Source organism: Chiroxiphia lanceolata, chromosome 5 (assembly GCF_009829145.1).
Source record: "Chiroxiphia lanceolata isolate bChiLan1 chromosome 5, bChiLan1.pri, whole genome shotgun sequence".
In the NCBI taxonomy this organism is placed as follows: Eukaryota; Metazoa; Chordata; class Aves; order Passeriformes; family Pipridae; genus Chiroxiphia; species Chiroxiphia lanceolata.
Genome location: NC_045641.1, coordinates 57,401,514 through 57,424,998, shown reverse-complemented (window position 1 = coordinate 57,424,998; position 23,485 = coordinate 57,401,514). Strand labels below are relative to the sequence as shown.

General features: G+C 39.3%; 1 protein-coding gene across 4 annotated transcripts in view; it reads right to left on the bottom strand.

The window, feature by feature from the left end:
- The window catches only part of KIAA1549 (KIAA1549 ortholog), a 147,526-nt gene that overhangs the window by 23,334 nt on the left and 100,707 nt on the right, over positions 1–23,485 (bottom strand). For all 4 annotated transcript variants that reach the window (XM_032687689.1, XM_032687692.1, XM_032687690.1 and 1 more), the window contains exons 10-12: positions 22,515–22,699; positions 8,041–8,243; positions 3,726–3,847 (exon numbers count right to left, since the gene is read on the bottom strand). In XM_032687689.1, coding sequence (XP_032543580.1) covers positions 3,726–3,847; positions 8,041–8,243; positions 22,515–22,699 — 510 coding nt within the window. The remainder of the gene's footprint in view (positions 1–3,725; positions 3,848–8,040; positions 8,244–22,514; positions 22,700–23,485) is intronic.

The window sequence follows — 23,485 nt, the reverse complement described above, 5'->3', positions numbered from 1 at the left end:
CATTGCCTCTCACAGAGAGGGGCACAAGATATATTAAGTAGTTAGTATGAATCCCTCAGAGCAATTGTGTAGTCAATAGAAATCTGACCTTCTGCATCTATCTTTCCCATTTTCCCCACCACACATTAGTAATTTTTTTCCAACCTTTTCACTCTAACAGCCATTCTCAAGCTCACTGACCTCCAACATAAAATTTTAAGGTTATTTTCATATTACTTGGTTAGCAAGGTCCAACATATTCAATTACACTAAGCGTTCACTCTGACTCTTTATAATTTCATCCATAACCTCCCCTTTTACACACACAAACAAGTGCTTGGCAGAGGCCTCTTAGCCGAAACAGGCTTATACTCATTTTGTAAAACTGTCCAAAAGTCCCACTGACAAATTTTGGTAAGGCTCTACAGTAACACTGTAACTCTCTTTTGCAGAAAAGATACACATACACACAAAACCCTCATAAGCTGCATCTGACCTTTAAATCTCCTGTGTGTGCATACACCGAATGTGTCTATAAATACAAAGTACAGTAAAGCAGATAAAGTCAGGAACTGCACAGCACTGTATACATATAGCAAAACAAGAAATGGTTTCTAACTCAACACATAAATAATCAAAAAGTTTTGACAGAGAGAATAATTCCTCATTTTGAAGTTCTTATATTACACTATTGTCCATGTTTAGAAAAATCTTCCTCATAAAGCTATCAGATGGCACTATATGAATGAAAATTTGATCTCAGACTAGTCACCTGAGGCTAAAAAATAATGGAGAGGAATTAATACCCCAATACTGGGCAGAACACATTTAAGCAAGTAGTCCATATAGGTCACATGTCAGGATCAATGTTCATCACTGTTCCCTGAGTTGTACTGCTAATTGAATTGAAATGTCAGGGAGATTAATTGCTCTGCAGGAAGCTACGATTTCATATGAAAACCAATACAGTCAAAGATAGAGGAAGCTTACTGCTTCCTGCACACTCTTGAAATAAAAACAAGAGACACAGCAACCAAAGCGCGTAAGGCCTCATCCAAAATCAGATTAAGTCAATGGGATTCTTCCTCTGATCCACTGGCATCTGAATCAGCCAGAGTATGCACTTTCAGATACATTTCATACTGTTTCTTTGTATTCCAGTAGGTTATGTCCCTAGGATGCAGCTGATGACTCATTAAACCCAACAATGGAATGCATCATAACCATTCTATCCATCCTTCTCTACCACTGTAAGATGGACATTGCTGTCAGAGGACACAGTCCTTATTTTATCATTAGATATGTTATGTATTATTAAAGACGGTGTCAGCTTTCCCCTGCCCTGTGTTTGCTATGTATGGTCAGGAAAACACTAGTTCAGGAGAAAATATTTTATGCTTTTTCGCAGGTAGTTCATGTTTGCCTTGGGTTTCCAGTAAAGAAATTAACTTCTAACAATACCTCTAACTTGTTTATACAAAGCTAGTTTCAGGACCAACAGCTGCCTTAGTTTTGCTTCTTTCACAGTCATGTTTTCCTCAATAATTTGAAAAAATTGGGAGGAAATTAGAAAAACGTGCCAGATGACTATAATTTGTGTCACTGAGACTTTTTTTTTATAGTTCAACAGCTCAAAAGCAATTTTGTTTTTTTAGACTCAGAAGACAAACCCTGTCATCCTTAAGATATAATAGCAGCTACCCCAGCACCTCTATTCATATTTGTAGTCAACTACCAGCTCTGGTTACTTACCCACTCTGTTTGCTCCTGACAACATAAAGGAAAAAGAAGAGACAACACAGTAATTATGACAAATAATTCAGCTGAAATGGCAACTGGAAAAAAACCACAGCAGCAAGATGATTGCATTTACTTTTGAATGAAATTCATGAACTTGGATCAAACTGCCAAGCCTCAGCTGCACAAAAAGGGAGCTGAATTTTCCAATTTAACGGAGAGCTCTCTCCAGACAGTGCCTGCAATTCTGAATGCTAAAAATAGTCCCTATGATTACCAAACTAGAGGCACCAAATGCTGCAAAAATAGTGCATTTGATCCAGTAAGCACACGATGAGTACAAAGGACACAATTTACACAGTATCCTTGCTGCCTTTATCAGGTAATTCAGATGCAGCAACACCTAACATTTCTACACCGAATCAAAATGCTAAACCTTAAAGTTTTAAGCCAGACAGAAAATGAAGAGACGAAAATGTAGTTCCCAGATAAGAAGAAATGGGAGAACACTAAATCAGAGCAACAGAACCGAAGTCAGATAGGTTGGAGCAACTCAAACCATTCTGAGTTCTATCATAGCATAATTGTTTGCCTATACGTTTTCACTTGGGCATGATTTCTGGTCCTTAGAGCAAACCTAAGGCATTGAAAACATGTAGCATCAAGACAGTATCTTCCTTTGTAAATTCTGTAAAGTATATACAGTGTATGCTGCCTGCTGAATTATTAGAAAGTTTAACTTTTCAGTCACATCAGCAGATCCTGTGCTTTGTTTTCTTACCCATTCATTACATAGGAAAGCCTGATCCATCAACCCTTGCTCTTCCAGGAGTAGTCCACATTACGAAAGTTTAAGAATCACACATCATTTAAGCTGCTGTTTAGCCACCCAAAAGCTATCTGTTTATATAATAAACTATCTTACGTAGTCCTCATTTCTGCAACATTAAGAAAAACTGAATGTCTATTGTCTGCTATGACCTTAATTTCACTGGCACTGCATTCCTCAGAAGTCATCTTTACATCTCAGCTGGTATTTCACAGAGGGTGTGGAAAAACACTCAATATACCAAAGAGACTGCTCACAGTGGTCAATATTTTCATCTTCTCCTAATTTTCTGTTGCCATCAAGGCCATGTGTATTAAAAACTGATGAGGATATCACAAACTCCTTTACCAGACAGTCAGAATTTGCTCTAGGAAGACTATTGTGATTTAAGGCAAAGATCTGGTAGCTAAAACCACAAACAAGGAACAAGTCATCTAAACCAAAAGGCTCTCATAAAAAACACTTACATGTTTGTGTAGGCACAGTTAACCACACACTTTTAAACCAGAAAAGAATTTAAAAGAATGTTTTAGTTAAAAAATGAAAGTGCATTTTCACTGTTTTGTCAACTTTTCAATGAGAAAAGAAATATATTTTAGGGTACCTCCAAGACAAATGGCATTTTAACTGGAAGGAAGATGATTCTTTACAAAAAAATACCACTGTTATTAACATATTAGCACTGGATTTTCATCTTTTGAAAACACAATCATGCAGGCATTTTGATGTCTGAATTAGAACTTATTTGTAAAATTTTTACCTCTCTGGTCTCTTTTTTTTTTAATCTCACTTTTTCAAAGTTACAGTTAAAGACACACACCCACGCAGTATGAAGTCCTGCTGTGACCTCTACTGCCCAAGTAACTGTCTGCAATTCCGGTATCACGAGCCACAATTAGGCCTAAATGGAAAGAGTTCTGCCGGGGGGTGTGTGCGGGACAAAAGGAGGGAAGATCCATTCCTGCTAAGCCATTAGTTTCAAAAGCTTGCTGGAATGAAAGGAATGTGTAGCTTCAGTTTACCGGAAAAAAACTAAATCAAAAAGGAAAGGATTTTCTGTGACCAAATCCAGAAAAATCAACAACCAAAGATGAATTTACGAAAGTTACAGCACCACAGTAACTCTTCAACCTGACTAAAGCTCTGCTAGTGCACACAAGGAAAAAAAAAAGTAACAAACCCTTCTTCACTGCTCTGCGTGGTTTGCCCTCGTTTGCAGTTGATGGTCTTGCAGTTTCCTCTCCAGTCTCTCTCCCACTGGATTGTTCACTGGCTGTAGAGTCAGCATCTGATGGCGAAATTCTGCCACAAACAAAACAATATTTGCAAGTTTGCAAAGGGGCACAATTCTCACACTCAAAGAATCCTGCACTAAAATATCTTGTGAAGACTGCTAAACCTTTCCTCTGTTTTTAAGTAAATTCTTAATACATTATCATAGCCAGATATTCATTGCCATGATGTTACTGTCACTGCGTGTGAAAACTGACTGCAACAGGATTCACATGTGACAATATTATTATGTAATCTTTCCTTTAAAATACACTACAAGAAAAAAACCTCTGCATTCATAAGTAACAGTTTACTCTTCAGACAGAAGATAATTGCATTAGAATAAAAACCCCATACAGGTAACTAGTGTAGCATCCAGCCTTGCTAACTTGGTGGTGTCTTGCCAACAATACAAGACCATATGAGTATTCTCCTGGCTAGTCAAATGTAGGGCCATTCAAAAATGCTTCTTTTATGTATTTATCCCATGCAGTCACGAGATTCTTCAAAAGCATTTTTTACCTAAAAACTACAATCTCAGTGTTCATAGCTTTTGTGGGAGATACAGAAAAATAAAAAAATACTTCAACTGTAAAATTATTCAGATAGCAGTATAAAAATAAAAAAACCATAGGGCACACATTACTGCCTAGCTGACACCAAAGCCTGTCTTTTCATATGGGATCAGCCTTTGTGACAGGTCTCTAGTGACCATTTTGTCTTATGAACATTCATATTCTGTTCTGGCAGGGAGTTAATCACTGAAAGTGTGCACATGTCTGTGCATTAACTTCATTAGTGCAGGATTTGCTTGGGCTAGATGGATATCTGAAATAGTTACTGAGGCTCTTGGCTAAACATCAACCTGCCTAGAGCCCACAGACAAAGATAACTACATCCAGCCTGACAAGTCCATTGCAAGTTAAATCTACTCCTTGCAGCAGGCAGTGCTCCAGCTCCAAACTGACTTCCTTATTTTTCCTCACAGAACAATGCACTGATCTGCAGGATCATAATACTAATGTCAAATCCCAATTAAAAAAAAATTGCAGGGAAAAGAGGATAAATGGTCCTCAGTGAGCTTACAGACCTGCATCATTGCATCTTTTTCTAAAGTAGAAGGTGTGCAGAGCTATCATCTCCATCACCTTTGCCTTGGCTCAGCAGAGTATAAGGCTGGAGTTCTTCTTTCCAGACTCCCCACCAACTTTGTTTCACCTCATTGTGCTTTGCATCCCTTCATACTCTTTCCTCAGTCTATCTAAATGATCATTAAGTTATAGGAACATAAACAGTGGTGAATCAACATCAGTCATTCCTTAAAAGTGCTGAGGAATACGTAGCTGTATCCTCTCAAGCCAAAACAATGGGTCCAATTCTCAGCTGGAGCCCAGAGATGCTGTGCTTTCTGAACTCAGCTGCTCTTTGTTGTTTTTCACAGATACAGAACATGTACTCACATCACCACTATATTTCCTGGCATGCAACATTCAATCCTGAATTGCACTGTGATGAATTGAGTTCTGTATTTCCTCACAAAACAGCAACCAGCTAAACCCAACATAACACAGTATGATATCATTTCATATTTCAACTTCTGCCTCAGGGAATAAATGTTTTAAATCTCAAGCTGACATGGGCATGTCAGCATGGTAGGGAGATGACGGTAACATCTCCGTAGTTAAGCCTAAAGGAAGATTTGTTCTTAAGGGAGTATGAGGGAGAAGAGGGAAATTCTCTTTTGAACTACAGGTTAGTCACTCATCTCGGTGCCTAGCAAAACCATGGAGCAGTCCCTCCTGGAAACTATGTTAAGGCACATGAAAAATAAGGAGGGACTTGGTGACAGCCAACATGGCTTCACTAAGAGCAAATCATGTGTGACACATTTTGAGATAAGGATAAGGTGGATAAGGGAAGAACAACTGACATCTACCTGGACCTGTGCAAAGCATTTGACACTGTCCCACATGACACCCTTGTCCCTAAACTCGAGATGTGTGGATGTGACAAATAGAAAATTTGGTAAGAAATTGACTGGATGGTCACACTTGAAGAGTTGTGGTCAATGGCTCAATGTCCAAGTGGAGAGCAGTGACAAGTGGCATTCCTCAGAGGTCGATACTGGCATTGGTGCTGTGTAACATCTTTGTCAGCAATACAGACAGTGGGATTAAGTGCAACCTCAGTAAGTTCTCTAATGACACCAAGCTCTGTGGTGTGGTTAACACACTGGAGGGAAGGGATGCCATCCAGAGGGACCCTGACAGGCTTGAGAAGTGGGGACATGTGAAACTCATTAAGTTCAACAAGGTCAAGTGCAAGGTCCTGCACCTAGTTCAGGGCAATCCCAAGCAAAAACACAGGCTGAGAGGAGAATGGGTTGAGAGCAGCCCTGAGGAAAAGAACTTGGGGCTATTGGTAGATGAGAAGCTCAACATGAGCCAGCCATGTGCACTTGCAGCCTAGAGAGCCAAATGTATCCTGGGCTGCATTAAAATCAGGTTGAGGGAGGGGATTCTGCCCTTCTACTCCACTCTCGTGAGACTCCACCTGGAGTACTGCATCCAGCTCTATGGCCCAATATCAGATGACATGGACCTGTTGGAGTGAGTCCAGAGGACAGTCATGAAGATGATCAGAGGGATGGAGCATCTCTGCTATGAGGAAAGGTTTAAAGAGTTACAGCTGCTGAGCCTGGACTAGAGAAGGCTCCAGGGAGATCTTATCACAGCCTTCCAGTACCTGAAGGAAGCCTACAAGAGAGCTGGAGAGGGACTTTTTAAAGGGTATGTAGTGATAGGACAAGGGGGAATGGCTTTAAACTGAAATAGGGTAGTTTTAGACTAGATATTAGAAAGAAATTCTTTACTGTGGGGGTGGTGAGACATGTAACAGGTCGCCTAGAGAAGCTGTGGATGCCACATCCCTGAAGTGTTTAAGTCCAGGTTGGATAAGGCCACTATTGAACTTTTTAAAAGAAACACAGAAACACCCATCCTTCTGATTTATATTACTTTGTTTTAATTTATGTAAGCTACACCAAAATGAGTTAGCTCATTTTTCTTATATTATTTTCCAGTTTTGTCCACATTCCACTGTACCACTGGTAGTCTACTACTTACAAGGCCTATAGGGAGTTGGGAAGACTGGAAGGGGGGAAACTGAGCTTTATGAAGCCCACATGGGAAAGATGAAGTAAGGATCTTAAGACAACTGGGGCTTTAGAGAAAGCACAGAAGGCTGAACAGAGGAGCAAGCTGTGTCACAGAGATCTACAGCTCAGTTAGAATCACCATTAGTTTCCTTCTAAGCTCATTCAACTCTGTCCTTGATTGATTGCTTTTTTTTTCTCCCACCATGAAGCATCATGTAGGTATAAGCACAGGGGATGCAGAGCTGGAGACAGAGGAGTGCACATATGAGAGTGAGGGAGAGGAAGAAGAATTACTGGAAAGTAGAGCACAGAGTAGCTCAACTCCTCAGAGTTCCATTTTTTCCCTCAGCTTTTACCTTCCCACTTCTCTCTTTTTTTTTTGTGCACAGATCCTTCTTTACTGTGTAGCTTTGTTATAACATGTATCCTACACAGTTCTTTCCAGCAAAACACACTTGATTATTGGAAAACATTAGGAAATTTGTGCTGAGGTTAACAGACATTTCTCCACTTGCACAGTTGAAAATTATCACTGCTTTTTCTGACTAAGGCTGGTTTGCTATGAGAGTAACCAGATTATCGTAAGTAAAAACATTCATGCATCTTCCCTGAATTTTGGAGATATGGCTTATTACTGGAAATCCCAACTTTTCATACATGTATTGGTCACTATTAACGTTATTGAAACACATTACTATTTGTCAATGGCTTTCATTTGGTTTTAACCACCCGTTGTCTTAGTAGCTAGAGATCACAGCAAAGAGATTGCACTGAAAAACATACACTTGATGTTTCTAGTAGAGTAATGACTTGACTCCAGCCAACTCAGCAGTGTCTTAAATACTGCTCTTAGCTGGGTATGTTCCCTTTAAGAGAAAAATGAACACTAAATTCTCACAATCTTGTACAAATGAGTAGTGAGGTATAACTGACAGCTCATGAGAAAACACAAAGTTTCAGAGCTCTGGAACAGTTATTTCCACTGAAATTGCCCTAAAAATACTATAATCACTAGCCATTAATAAACTGTTGTCTACTACAATTTGTTTTATCTCTGTGAACTGACCTCCCTCTGTGTCGAACAGTCTTTGAAGGCTTTGTGGAAGTCTTGGATTTGGGGCTGGGCACATCTCCATTTTCAGATGGGGTAGTATCCTTAATAGGTCCTGGTAAAGGAGCCGGCTCATGGATAATCAGGACATCATCTTTATTGTGCTGGCCCAGATGCTGCTTAGCAAAATCAAAGCCTTTCACACTGGGGGCTTGTAGCTGTGAGAAAAGAACAAAGACAAAAGACAGGAACTGTGAGTGACAGTGAGTACAAAGGCTTTGGCTCAGATCTACAAACAATGGCCACTAGGAGGATGGTTAGGCTATGGTAGTCTCAGGAACGAACATGAGAGCTGCAGGGAAAAGAAAGACTCTCCACAATTCTGTCATCTTACATATGATACACAGTTTAAAACTCCAAATCAGTAAGCCGAGTTAAAAAATAGCCTTCTGATGCTGCTACATATTTTTTTTTGCAGCTATTTCTTCAGATTTCATCACTGTGTGAGAAGCTTTTTGTGTACTTGTGAGTGCAAAGCACAGTACACCTGTGTACTGACTGAAACAGTTGCCAGCGCCAGGTCATCTTTTCATTTCTTCCAATCAAAATGGACGAAAGATTTAAAATAATTTGAATAATGTCACTGTTGATCTTTCTCATTTTGAACTCCCCAAATCTGCAGAAGTGTGGAAGTGCTTGTACAAACATCTAGTTCATCTGATGAAAGATTAACATTCTGCAGATCTGAGTTATACAGCAGCCTGGTAATTACTTTTTCAGTCAGCATGGATTCCTCCAGGAAAGAACTGAAAACCTAGCTCTTAGGAATTTCATACTGAATAGACAGAAAAATATATAAAAAACTTTGGAATTTAGAGAAATTATCCTAGAGATCTTATTGAAGGATTATGGATTCAATGCACATCTTGTTTGAGAAAGACACAGACTTGGGCCTTCTATTTTCTTAACTGTATTTATAAAAAAAGCTAATCTCACCTTGTCAGTGACTTGATTCAGACTTAATTTAATCAAGACTCCAAGTTTCAAGCGCTCTGCTGATTTTTGGGGGCTTTGGAGTAGTTAGAAATTCTGAAGAACTAATTAAGAGAAAGTTTTTCTTCAAATCCCACCCAATTTTACGTAGCTTGAAAGCAGAAAGGAACACCGACAACTCGAGTTTTCAAAGTGCATGCACGCATCCCCACTGCACACCACGCGCACAAACCCCTGCGTGTGTGTTCCTAGAGCCGATTTCCTGCAAAGTGAAGCATGTGCTGGAGTGTGTGCATGGGTGCATCGGGTTCCAGATGTTTAAATGAACCCCCTTTCATAAAGCTTGGCATGCCAGCATAACTAACTGCAAACAGACTCGTCTGATATCATGCCAAAGATAAGCTTGCCTAAGGAATATTCTGAAACAATCTCTTCAAAATATTTTCTCAGTAAGCAAACATCTTCCAAATGGTTCTTAGAAAGGGTGATGCAGTCGAGCAAACTGCGTATTTAAACCAGTAGATGGCAATAAAAGCTCTTCTGAAAAATCCAGCGGTGCCCTGAATGGGTGAGGGTTTGGAGTTCATTCCTCACAAAATGAGTAAGCTTATTATTTGAACAGATCTGGATGTCTTCCACTATACTCCATTTGTCTTGGGCTTTACAACAGTCCCTTGAATTCAGCATTATGGGTGATTCAGTTATTGAATTTATGCAAATGACTGCAACCACTGATTCAAAAAGGCACTGTGGAGCTTCAGCAGGTGAAGGTGTAACTGTGTCTCCATGTTTTGTCATTGCCACCTAGTGAAGCCTTCCTAAAATTTGCCCCCCTTCAGACATCAAACATTTGTCTTCAGGATCTTGCTTACTTAAAAAAAAAGCCTCCAAAAAACACCACCCTCCCAAAATACTTCTGAGGAGCACTCTGATTACTGAAACTTCTCCTGGTTACCCCATCTCCTCTGTTTGACCCCATCAGTTTTTATGTTATGTCTATTCTCTTTGAAGATATTCCTGGTTGTGACACTCTTCCTTCGAACCCTTTAGTGGCTTCCCTTCTAACCCTTTTACACTCCCCCCTACTGTCCACACAGCCCTGCTGCTGATCCCTGATGATCACTTCCTCTATTTTACTACATTCCACTCTGTTGCCTCCAGCCCCCTTAGCTCCAAAGATGATGAGAGTCTTCACCATGTGCTGGGCACAATTCTTCCACAAAAAATTTTGGTGGTGCTCTAGCCTTTCCTAAGCACCCATGACTCGACCTGCAAAGTTACTACTATTTTTTGAATAGTTTGATGGGTGGGGTGGGCAAGGACAACTGAAGAGACAAACATGGTAGTAATATTGGAATTACTGGTATGGTTTTACTAAGATTGCTGCATGTCTGAAGCGTGCATTTCAACCCATCTTTGAGTTACTCCAGCATATTGAGTTTGTAAACATGTTGGGGAATATGGCAACATACAAAAATAAAAATTTTTAATGTTTCAACTTTAAATAGTCTTATTCCTAGCTGCAGTCTAGTACAACCTTTCATGTAAGCACAGTTACGGGAACAGATATATTTATGTGTACATGTACATACACCACAGCATATGTATGCACAAATGTTTATCTGCAGACAGACTACACAGAAGCTAAATTAAAAGGCTGATAGTATTGTAAAGACTGACACTCACACTGTAAGAAATGGCAGTTAAAGATTGTCTGAACAATCACAACTGGATCCTCTCACACACAGGCGTTGCAAGAGTCTTGAGTTTCAAAATCATAAATTCAGTTCTTGCACAGGAACCCTCTTGCTCTCTCCCACCTTGCTGCACCCTTGGCATAGACTGAGCCTTCTGCTATTAGTCAAAGTTGGGCAGAATGTAAGAATGTTATTTGCAGAACCAGGATATCGACCTCCTTTCATGCAGAAGCTGGCAAACACATAGTGAAAGGAGGAGAGGATGCAGGATGAGAAAGGATGTATTCTTTCATGTACCTTTGCAGCTAGGGTGGCTTAGACTTTGCCACTGGTTTTTATGGACACTTGCTGGCAACAGAGGACTTGCCAGTCTCAGTTATTACCATTCCAGGCACCAAGTTGCAGCCCAGTAAACTCCTCATCTAGTCTTACCCTTCCTTGCCAGGCAGAACTATTCTCTCTACCCCACTCTTTTGCCTCTCCCTCTCTCCCTCTGCCTGCCAGCTGTCCATTCCAGTTTACAGCATCCAAGAACCTTAGGCTCAATGCTTCTTATGCTTTGAATACAATCTCAGTGTACATCAACAGAGAAAAAACCCTCTCAGTTTTTGGTACAGCTCTACAGACCTTATATGCACAGAACAGGTGTAATCCTAAGAGAATTTAACTGGTAAATCTTTAATAAGTCTCTGTCAACGCCATGCAAACAATCTTCTAAAGGTTTAAAACTGAAGTCAGAAACGGGCAGTTCCCCACAGAATCAGCAAAAGAATTTCCCTCACACAAAACAACCTTCTTTCCTTCTCCATCCTGCACCCCCTAAGGCTGAGAATATGCATTAGAGCTTCTCCAAGACTACTTTTAAAATTTGGACAGAGTACTTTATTTTCTTTTAACCTTGTTCTTCTTTGAAAACCAAACTCTTCTTATCATCTTAAAAAAAAAAAGTTTCAGTATGAAACTGATCCTTGAATGGAAAAATTTGGTCTGAATGATTCAAGTCTTGCAAAGTTCTGTACAACCACATAACAACATTTCTAGGGATTTCCTGTTGAAAAAATGTAAGTTGGCACTACCAACTCCAGACAATATAAGAACAGTATGAGAGACTGTATGCACGTACGTAGGTACGTGTTTGAGCATATGAATGAAAAAAGTGATAGAAAAATGTGACAATACACACATATAAAACATTATACATGACTGAATATGAAAAAAATAGTCCTCAACTAAAAAACTGATAAAATCACTTATCGAAAATAATATCTATGATTTGAAAAACAGAAATACTACTAGGATTACTACTGCGGAAACAATGCTGACAGAGTGCCGCCTTGTTTTCTTAAAGAAACAATCTACACTTCTGATACCTCTCCCCGTAGACCATGGCAACATTATGACTTCTAACGGAGAACTGATACTAGCCAAAATCCACATTTTCAGTGAAAAGTGTCTGAAGGACACTGAAACACAACTCTGCTTTCTGCAAGACTAGATGGTCAGATCACCGAGACTCAGTGAAATGAACAGTGTTATTACAGACTGAAGATGTTTACTACATTTTCTTATAAATTTTGTGTGCCACCTGCTGCATTCTTTCTTTTCTTTATATCAAGTTATGTAAGTGTAACAGATTGTATTACCTCTGCTCATCTTGGGACCGGTAGTCAGAATACCATGTGTGGATCAGTCATCTAGTGCTCATAAATTAATCACCACCAAGAAAAGAATGCAGTGTCTTTTTAAGAGCACAAGTTGTACTGATACTGTTACCTGCTCTGGTGATGAAAATGAGCATCTTTTCATCAGCCTCAAGTGCTTTTACCCAAGACTACACAAAACCAGTCTTGGCAAAGATTCCTTTTTGTAAATATAAGTTGTTAGAGGTTTTCATTTATCTTTATATATTTGTGAAAGGGAAAAGATAAACTACTCTGAAGTTTACCACCAAAATGAACATATCTAAATTACTGCATTCATAAGGAATTATGTTATTATACAAACGCAGAACCTGCAAAATCTAAGAAGATGATTTCAAATTGGTAAGTCAAGACAGTGTTTTAATTCTATTGTTACATACTGAATGAAAAAAGAAACCCAACAACCAAACCAGTATTTGAAGCTCAATTCACAGAGAAGTCAAATAATTTTTGTAGAAGCCTACAAAATCTGTGCACCTCAGTCAAGACTTATTCTATAAAAGCAGATAATAATTTTAGTGCTGTTCAAGTCACAGAAATACAAAATGGTTGCCAATATATTGTTTTGCTAGATGCAGAGACACACCAGGAATGTCAACAGCGTGTTTTCTCAAGAAAGCAAATACTGCATATTCAGGTCAGTGAATAATTTCAGCAGAAAGCAGAAGGGAAGAAATACACTTACTGAATATTCTCCCTGTAGTTCCTGCAAGCAGCATTTGAATTTGGACATAATATGAAGAATAATGTACTAAGACAATTTTCTATTGACTTTATACCATGATCTTGCCCTGTTCCTTGTAGACCCAGATGCATCGAGCAGAGGCTGCTAAAATAGATTTCTTAGGAAACAAAGGAGCTAACCATGTACTTTAGTGTTGGCACATAACCCATGAACAGGATAGGAATCCCTGTAAGTCCTGCTGACTTATGACCTTAGTATCGTTACAGGACATGGAATGTTACAGGATGAAGCTTTACAGAAGAAAAAAAATGTTTTCAAGTTAACTAGCTTAAACACAGTAAGATAATGAAAATCACTGTTCTTAAAATTAATGTGGGTTGAAGATGTAAGTCAGTGTGATTTAGGATAGCTTGAACCTATGTAACGTTGCCAACTGTTCTCACACCACCAAACTCTTTTCCATCTTCCCAGGGCACCATAGCATGGGGTAGTGTGAATTCACTGCATTACTCTCATGATGCATCAGAAAGTACAATTATTCACAGCTGCTTGTGTGCTTGGTAGCATCTTCCTAATTTTAACTTTTTTCACCAGGTGTCTATCTATCTCATCCAAGAAGTCACCTACATCTTCCTTCCACAAGCATCATTCATCCCTATTGTTTGCAGTCACTAGTCCATGAGATATTTAAAACACCTACCAATAAATAAGAATTTAGAAGTATTGAGGCATGTTCACCTTTCATGGTCTCCTTTTCCTATTCAGCTTTATTCTTCTATTATCATTCCTACATATCCTTCCTTATGCACTTAAGTATAACCTCTGTATTTTTGTTTGCATCACTCTCCTTCAACAGAAACCCCTTTGTGATCACAGCCAGGGACTGCCTGTAAAGTATGCATACAAATTATACATGTGATTCAGTAACAATAATGCATATCAGAATTAAATACTCAAAAAACCTTTTTTCATGAGAAAAGCATATTAGAAGATCACACAGGTGGGTTGCAACTCCATAGCCACCCCCAAAATACTAGAACAAAAGACCCATTTGTATATCTCAAGGTCTTTTCATGCACTGTCTCTTTTGTGAAATGGGATATGATGTAACCCATTTGTGGCACAAGCACAAACTCTTCCCTAGCTTACTAAAAAACCCCACTAAGTACCACTGACAAATGTGCAGAGGGGTCCTTTCGCTGCTGCTGGTTTAGGAAAAACTTCTAAGGACCAAACCCAAAAAAGTCTCTAATTTAAACACCTTCACTTGATAATGGTGTATGTACGTAAAAAGAAGTGCATGTGCAATGGCAGGTCACTGTGCTACGCCTTAGGTGGGACACCATCCCCCTCCTGTGACAGCAGTTACAGCCTGTGCCCTCTATGGCAAGCCTCATCTCAAATAGGAGGATTTTGAGTTCTGAGGACCAAAAAAGAGGTTGCATGTACAAAATGCTGCCCATTTTCTTATCTTGGACCAAGTAACTCCTATACAAATTACGTCTCACAATTTGTCATCACAACAGCACTTCAGTCAACTGTCACCATTTCTGGGAACAGCTAAAGCAGTTGAGCAAACATGTCCTTGTGGAGAAGGAATATGCTTATAGTTTCTCAGGCTTCTCCCATCAAGTTGGGAAAAAATAGCACACTGTATAGACAGCACTGGCATGGAAAACCAGAATAAGCTCGTGTACAGCCTCTGGTCTTCCTTCCCTCCTCGGAAAAGGTAAAACTGTGTGTTACTGCTTACCACCAAACAAACAGTAACTGAAGCAGGAATCCCACAAAAAATACCACCTCAGGAATTTTGCTGCTGGAGTAGGATTAAAAACAAATAAAGAAACTCCCAAACTTACAAAACTTTATAAAGCCTGAAATTCTCAAGACACCTGTTCTTCTTAAGACAGATTCTTCTCACGGATTTTCATCATCCCTCTTCTTCTCCTTTGTGCATTTCTTCCTGCCACGCTAATATTACCATGACAGCTCAGTAAATTTCACAAAATACAAGAGGGATCATGTTGTTGAAAGCCCATAACTCCGAGTACATATATGCCCACAGGCTGCTGAGATAACTGCTCTAACAGGCAGAATTTTGTTTCTGAATCACACACAGTTTTAGCTTTACTTCTCAGACAGAAATGCCGCTGGGTGGATACTATCTTAATCATGGTTTGGTGAAGTTCCTTTGCACACTGGTTGGAAGGAAGTGTCAGGATTAAGTTAGAAAAAGACTGGAAACTTTGCAGGATAGACAGGTCACTGCTGTGCCTCAGTTTGAGCAGTCTTTTGTCCATAAGTTATGTTAAACAATTACTCCTCTAAGGCCATGTATGCAAATCCAGCCCCAACTGCAACCTCTAAGAAAGGTAGTACAACACAAAAAAAAAAAGTATAAATTAAGGGAATTATTTTCTAAATTTGTGAAGCAAAAGAATGAATTCATAACATGGTTCTCACCATCTACACAGAGTATATTTACAACAGTCCAGAAACACATCCTCTCTGCAAATAATGAGAGAAGTGCTAACAGTCTTCTAAGATAGAACACAGGTCAGCAATTTTCATTTATTTTTTTGTGCTGGTATTTTGTTGAGCTCAATGAGTCAAACACATTTATACACCTAGAAAGGGTTTAATGCACACAGAAAGAAAGTACATTCACATATTCTGCAGAAACATTTTGCTTACTGAAATGAAACTGCAAGTGAGGAGCAACATTAAAACCTTAGGCAACAATGATTTAATGTTGGTGCATTTCCTTGTTCCCAAACCAGCTAAATTCTGCAGTAGACTTACTATTACCATCTTTTATTACGAGAAACAGAATTTATTTCCCCAGTATTAATCTCATCTCAGAGGTCAATTATGTTTGGGATGGTATAATGCTCATCCCTATCTGAAAATGGATTATTTTTGTTTAACTCCTTTTCAAAAGTAACCAGTACATAAATGTCACTCTATAAATCCATGGGTCACCTACATTTTCAATAGCCTATTCAGTTCTACTCTCCCCCTCTCAAAAGCGATGAAAAAGAATTAGAAAATGTTCAGATTTTTCAAAGTTTCAAAGGCCAGTTCAAAAGAAGGGACAAGAAAACCAGGACTCAGGAATCAGCTGTTCACTGTCCCCTCCAATGCAAGGACTAGGGGCCATCACAGAAAACAAAGAGGTGGCAAGATAAAAGCAAGATGAAACAAGATGACATGGTTCTTCCCGTAACATGCTATGGAAATCCCTGTCAGCAACTCAGATGGGTTTAGAAGGACCAAACAAGTTCATGGAAAAGAAATCTACTGAGGATTGCTAAATATCATCACTTCTAGAGAAAATTCTGGAGACATAAATAACTGAAGGCTGAAGAGTTACTCAAGGTAAGGCATCATGTGTACTTGCCCTGTCTTTCTCCCCTTCCATATGCTTTTTCTTTTGGCATTTGGGCTAGTTGGCCTTTTGGTCTGATCTCAAGACTGATACTCAAATGTTTGTAAAAAGGCAGATGGAGACGTTTTACTTTTTATACCTATTGGCATAAGCAGTATATCTAAGTGTCGTATTTTATTTCTGCCATTTGTGAATAGCTAATCCCCATTGCAGAAGAAGAGTTACTACAAAAGAGCTCTTTCAGAGGAATTGCCACCAGAGAAATGTATTGTTGAGACGTAATTAAGATGTTGAATACTGCATTCCTTGAGAGAATCCAGCTATTGACTCTGACGCAGAACCTGTATGCCATCCCAAAAAAGACAACAGTTTGGAGAGTTAGTCAAGGTTGCTATTAGAAATGAATGATATTTGTTATGCAAACAGTAGGCAGACATGAATCTCTTGCATAAACTCATGTCAGTTTTCAAGTAGTTTTTGTAGGATTGGTGTCAGCTGCCTTTCTTAACATGAGTCTCTTTTGACTGAAATTTTTCCGCAATGCAGAGCTGTTGCCTCAACATTATACAGATGAACAAAAGCATTACAGGATGTCAAAACATCACAAGAATTCTTTATATCAGGAGCAGAAGCCTAGTATTTAGCCTCCAGCAGGGCTAGCCTCTGATCCTAGGAACATCCAAGAGACAGTCTACTGAATACACAATAATAAGCAAAACTCTCAATTCAGAGGTGTAAAGTTACACCTGACACATGATATTTCGATATCAGATATTCCTGCTTGGGGGAAAAATATAAAAATCCACACAAGTGCCTCTCAGACTCCTTGCAGAAGGCATGATTCATTACCTGTAACTGTGAGCAGCACATGGAGGGCTGGCTGGCTGTCAGGAGCAGTGTGGATTAGAGCAGACACACAAGAGCTGGTAACTGTCCTCAGGTGATGATGACACATTAGCTGAGGTTTGCTGGCACAGGATGCAAACTGGCACCCCTCCAGCTCTGGCACTACCTGTGCTACTGCTCAAGGAGAAGGTGTGGTACTGCATGCTTTGTCCAAGGCTTTGTGGGGACCAACCCACTCAACCTCTCCCACATGTCTCTCCCACACAGGAGGTACACTGAGACAGAAAGACACTCCCAGCCTCTAAAAACCATAGTGGCACGCAGAGAGCTCCAGACAGGAGTGACTTCTGACTCAAGCACGCATTTTCCCCCCAGGGTTTTAGGATGTGCCCTTGGAAAAAACAAGGAACTGAGCAAGCCACTCAAAACTGGCACTGCAAAGGCAATGACTTCAGCATGCCCAGCATTTACAGAACATCCAAGACCTTCTAAACAATCTGCCAATTAGCTTGTCTATAGGTGTCAAGCTCTTGCCATTAGAGCAGGGAGCCTTTCCCTGAATAACTATCTATAGCTGAAATTATCTCTTGAGAAGTTCTAGGAAGGGATTTGACATTTTTCTTCAAATGCTTTTACACAGCAGGGAAGGTGAAATCCCTAGTGAACCAGGTTCCATTTTAATTTCTAGATGTCCATAGAGAAAGAAATAATATTGCTGACTATAATATTGTCAATAAAATAATATTATTTCCATTACAGATAACATATAAAATGTTTTTTTGCTCCCTAGGGAAGAGGAAAGGAGTTGACAGTGTTTTTGTACAAAAATATCAGAGGCCCAGTACAGAGCAAAATGATGGTTTAGGCACTGAAGAAATTTATCCAGTTTTTCCTGAAGAAAAATAACCCATGGCAAAAATTCAGTTGCCTACAAAAGGCACAGCTTCTTTGCAGGGAAAAAAGCTCAGGCTGGGACAATGTTGTGGCAGATATAGGTAATGGTAAGAGAGAAAATCCTGTTATTTAAAAATGCCACCTGTGCATCTTTTTACTTCCTAAGACAAAGACATCTTTATCCAGTGCAACAACCCAGCTCACATCAAGGTGAATTTCCAGTAGAATGCTATGGCTTCCAGAACAAGTCATGAATATTTGATGTGCCCTTTAAATATCTTAGTACCATCTCTTTAAAAGAATTATCCTTGCACAGACCAATGAATCTTGCATAGAAATTTACTTCTCTCCTCTGCTTCCCTAACTCCCATTTTAAAAAGCATACAAATAACTTTCATCTAAGCATGTTTTCCCATCTAATCTCCAGAATGAAAAAGGAAACCTAATATTTTTCAGGCATTGTTAATCCTGCTTTGACACAGAGGGATGGATTAGGAAATCAGAGTCTCTTCAAGATCCTTTATTTTTTACTACTTTATGATCAAATCTGGTTTTGCTAGCATCAGTTCCCACAAAGGTTTTCTTTCCTATGTATTTATGTTTATATTCACTGAAGCAGCAGACTTCTGAGACTATCAGAAGTAAAATATCCCTTAATATTTTCTGAGTTCAGGCTCCCTCTCTATATTCTTTGCAGAAGAGAACATTATGAGCCCTTTTAAGCAGGATCCTTGTGCCATCCTGTCTGCATGACACTAATCCTGTAATGACACTAGAAGGCCAGATGGAGAGAACAGAAATTGGTAAAGTGGTACATCCAACCTGCAGAACAGACCTTTGCTGCAAACGGTCTACCCTGCCCATGTTACCACCTTAGAAGAAACATTACCTTTGCTATTATCTGTATTACCTTTGAGAATGACCTGGCCTTGAGAGTGGGGACAAGCAGCACATGTGGACTCAAGCCCAGCTTCAGGGCTGCTATTACACATAAATATCAATGCAATCCTGGGTACTGTTATGGACTTGTCACCGCAGGATCTCAGTATTTTTGGACAGAGCTGTGTCCGCTCAAGTGGGAAATATGCTATTACTGACCAACACAAGTGAGGGTCTGTGACCCAAATATTCTAAAGGGGCGGTCACAGAGCAGATAAGGGGCCAGAGCCAGATAGCTGTGCTGGCATGATATGCTAGCCAGCATGACTGAATTGTTGTGTAACACAAATACCTGGTGATCTTTACCTCACTGAGGTGTACCCAAGCAGCCATACCCTCAGAGCACACCCAAAAAGGCATGTAGGGTCTTACTGCCAGCAGATAATAGTACTGGTTTGCTTCATTAGAAGATAGACTGTGAGGTTATGCAGCTTATGACTTACTTTTAACGGTAGCCATATGAACACAGAAATCATACCTACTCTGTAAAAATAAATCTTTACATGCAGAACATTAAAAGTAAAACTTACACTGTCTGAGCGAACACCAAAATATTTCAGGAAAATGCAGGAGTTTCAAACCCATAAAGAAACAATTAAGTGAAAGGAAGGAAGAAAAAAACCTTATGACTAAGAATGACAAACATATGGGGTTACAGAATCCAGGAAAATTTGTAGCATCTTAAAATCATCTCTGTGAAGAGAAGAAGACAACTTTGTAAGAGTGATTCTAGACAATAATAAAAAGCTGCTGTAAAACTTATGGCTTACTTATGCAATCTCCATTTACCATATATTTACTGAGGTTCCCTCTCTCGATGTTTCAAGGCCTTTTAGTCTTTTCTCAGCAGCATGAAGAAAACTGGCATTCCCCTCGACCCATTCCCAACCCTGTTCCAGGCTTTTAAGTCACAGGTGACATAATTTGCTATCAGCTGCTACTGTGAATTCTAATGGATTATTATGCTGCCCACTGATCTGTTATGTCAAAATGGCTAATTAAACACACTGAAGAAAGACTGGTGATACCTCCGGAGATCCACCAGGGCAGCACAATATCCGATTTCAGCTGAACAAGAAAAGTGTCTCAGTTTCTTATCTTACAATCAACACACATTATAGACTTATTACAAGGTTCAAAAGTACTGTCTTCTACTTCCAGTATGAATATGCCACACATATGTTAACAAAATACTCTGATATTTAAATATTCCATTTCCATATCTACATTATTTTTTTAAAATTATTAACGAAAGTCAGAAGAGCTAGCACGCTATAAATGCATCTTTATGTTTTTTACCAATGAAATATAGATTCCAAGAGAAAACCCCAGCTCTTTAACCTAAATATCTTTCCATTTACAGATGCAGTGGAGGCTTTCACTTTCCTTCAGTACCAAGGTCAAGCTCTAGAAATGGAAATAAATGTGGGTGTGGTGAGGGAGAGCCTGAGTCCATTTTTAAACTGAGTTTATTTACAGACTTAAATCCTTGACCACATGATGATACTCTTTGATCATTTCTTTGCATTTACCCTAATACAAGTATAAAATACACAACAATTTTAGAGGGCAGGATCAGACCAAATGTCTCTAATAATTTGTATGCTGTTGTGACTGGGGGTCTTCAGTGGTTGTTAAATATGTCCTATTCTGATCTGGAATTCCAACCCACTGTTTGAAGACATGAAGACATCCCAAAGACAGCCTGCTACTAAGGAAGTCAGAGTACTACTTTTGTTCTGGGCAAAGGAGGAAATGGTTAGTGAAGTAGATCCTGCCAGTTGTTTGATGTGCAAAGCGATAAAAATTCAAGACACTTATTGATTTACCTCCACTGGCAGGCACAAGGATTGAACTAGATGTCCTTACTGGTTCTTTCTAGTTTGCTTACAACAACTTCCCTAAAAAAGGCAAAGTGACAGGCTCCCTAGGCAAACCAAAATGAGACTTGCATATAAACAAGCTCAAGGCTTCTGACTCATGAATGATTAAGATGAAGAATATTGTGGAAGCAGTGGGGAAAAACAACTGAGCCATTTCTTAAAAGACAGCAATTCTATGAAAGATATTTCTGGCCTTACAGGCAACCCAATTGCTTTCTTACAAAAAAACCCTTGTGACAGCAGAGGTATTGAAAATGTACATGATGAAAGTGTACCAAGGGTAATGATCCTCTCCTGCCTCTTTTGGATGACCCTTCTCAAATTAGCCAAAACTACCATGGGGAACTTCTTCAATCAAAAATCTGTGTTACATATTACCACAGGTGAAACAAGGTACCAGGGGGTGAAGTTCATCAAAGGGTACCACTTGTTGCCAACCTCTATTCTGACACACAATCTGCAGTCGCAAGACAAGTGGAAGTTACTATTGATTTGTTCTGACTGCTTTAGAAGTGCAACTGCTTTCTGCTTCTCTCATCTTTCACATCATTAATTATCTTGAAAGAAAGCATGGTGTACAGACAAGGCTTGTTATGGAGAAAACTGTATGACTGAACATGAGGTGACAGTACAAGAACATGACTGCAGTACGACAGGATTAGCACAGGCAGATTATTTTGCCTTTAATAATGCCTCTGAAGGTATAGTCACTAATAAGCACTTATGACACGCAGACTAGTTCTCTTTGGTTATAAAAAGAAAGTAACCTTTCAGGAACTTTTCCACTCTTTTTACTGAATACATCCCGGATCACAATTTTTTAATTTACAGTCTTGGGCAAGAAAAAGACCGACTACTGAATTTCTCACCATCCTAACCCTGTCCTCCAACCCTCTGTCCAACACGCTCACACATGCAGTCACGTGCAGATCCACTAATTCATGTTCTAGTCCTGCAACAGGCTCTCACAATGGCAACAAGAGCAGAACATGGAGCAGTCAGGATAGGTTCTAGCAAATTCTAGTTACAGCATGAGGTATAACAGATACTGCATTTCAGCTGTCAAATTCGGTTAGCAGAAGTTCTCCACAGAAAAATTCAGCCCTCTGTGGAAAACAAGGTCAGCAATTCAAGACTCAGTACATTTCCTCTTATTCAGTCCTAGCCATAGCCTTGAAATGAAGTGATAAAGAAAGGTTCCTTTCAGCCTCAGTGCCCACATTTCAGAAGGATGTATCTATCTAATGCAGTATCATATACTCAGGAGAATAAATAAAACACTATGGGATTCTTGACTTCAGCTATCATTGGACTTCTTCCTTTTTTTTTTTTTAACCTCTAAACTGGAATGCTCTGAAACTGTGTTTAGACACGCTGTTTAAGGATGCTAGGTGTTCCCTAGAGTCTCACACTCATTTCTGCTCAGAATACCCAAGCTCCTCTCAGCACGACTTCCCCTTTTACCTTCTGTCGTTGCTGAATGTTGCTCATTGCGTCTGGCTGAAACTCCAGCTTGTCCGTTCGGCAAAGTTTCCAGTATAAAATAATAACGATCAGGAGCACCACAGCAACTGGGACTGCCACACCAACGATAATCCACAGGTTGCTGTTCTGTGACTCTGAAGCAGACTCCTTCAACTTCTCCACAGCTGTGAAGTTAAAAGGAAGACAAGCAGTATTATGTGGTTATATTTTAAACTGAGGACGCTTCAAGGTTATGTATTTTTATGTTCTTATAAATGCTAGTTAAAGAACTTATCAGAAACCAGCTGCACATCACAGGAAATGTCACACCACTTATAAGTTAAGGTATGTCATGCTCAGGAAGCGTGGGGCAGGTGGATCAATTGTCCTGGCCTACCTTAGGAAGACCTGTGCTTAAAATACTAATGAAAACGCACTTCTGCCACATTATTCTGTAACCCAAAGCTGAGCTGACACAGTGAAATGGGTCTAAAAAAAAAGACTCTACCACTGACAAAGGTAAGATGGACTTTGCAACATTTTTGCCTGTTTCCTGCTTTAAGCAGTATTATCAGCTGCCTCTTCTCTTTAATTACACATTTTGTTACCTTCCCCATCAATAATCACAATCAATTTGAAATCAGTGAGACCTTCCTCCCCAACATGCATAGTTCTGCATTTTTCATTACTTTTTTTCTTTTCCCTGTTTCATTGTCAGTGTGTGAGATCCTTTAACCCCAAACAGAAAACAAAACTACTGGAAAGTGTAATCAAACAAATCATGCCCGTAAAAAGTAAACTGGAAGAACTGACAAAACTTTCATTTGCTCTATTTTGCATAGTGGTTAGATGTGGGACTAAAAACCAGAGCAGTAAAACATTTCTAGTCAAACTGCTGCACTTGCAAAAATGATGTTTTCAAGTTAAAAAGAGTATTTATATGCATTCATTTGTATATACTATTTTATTAA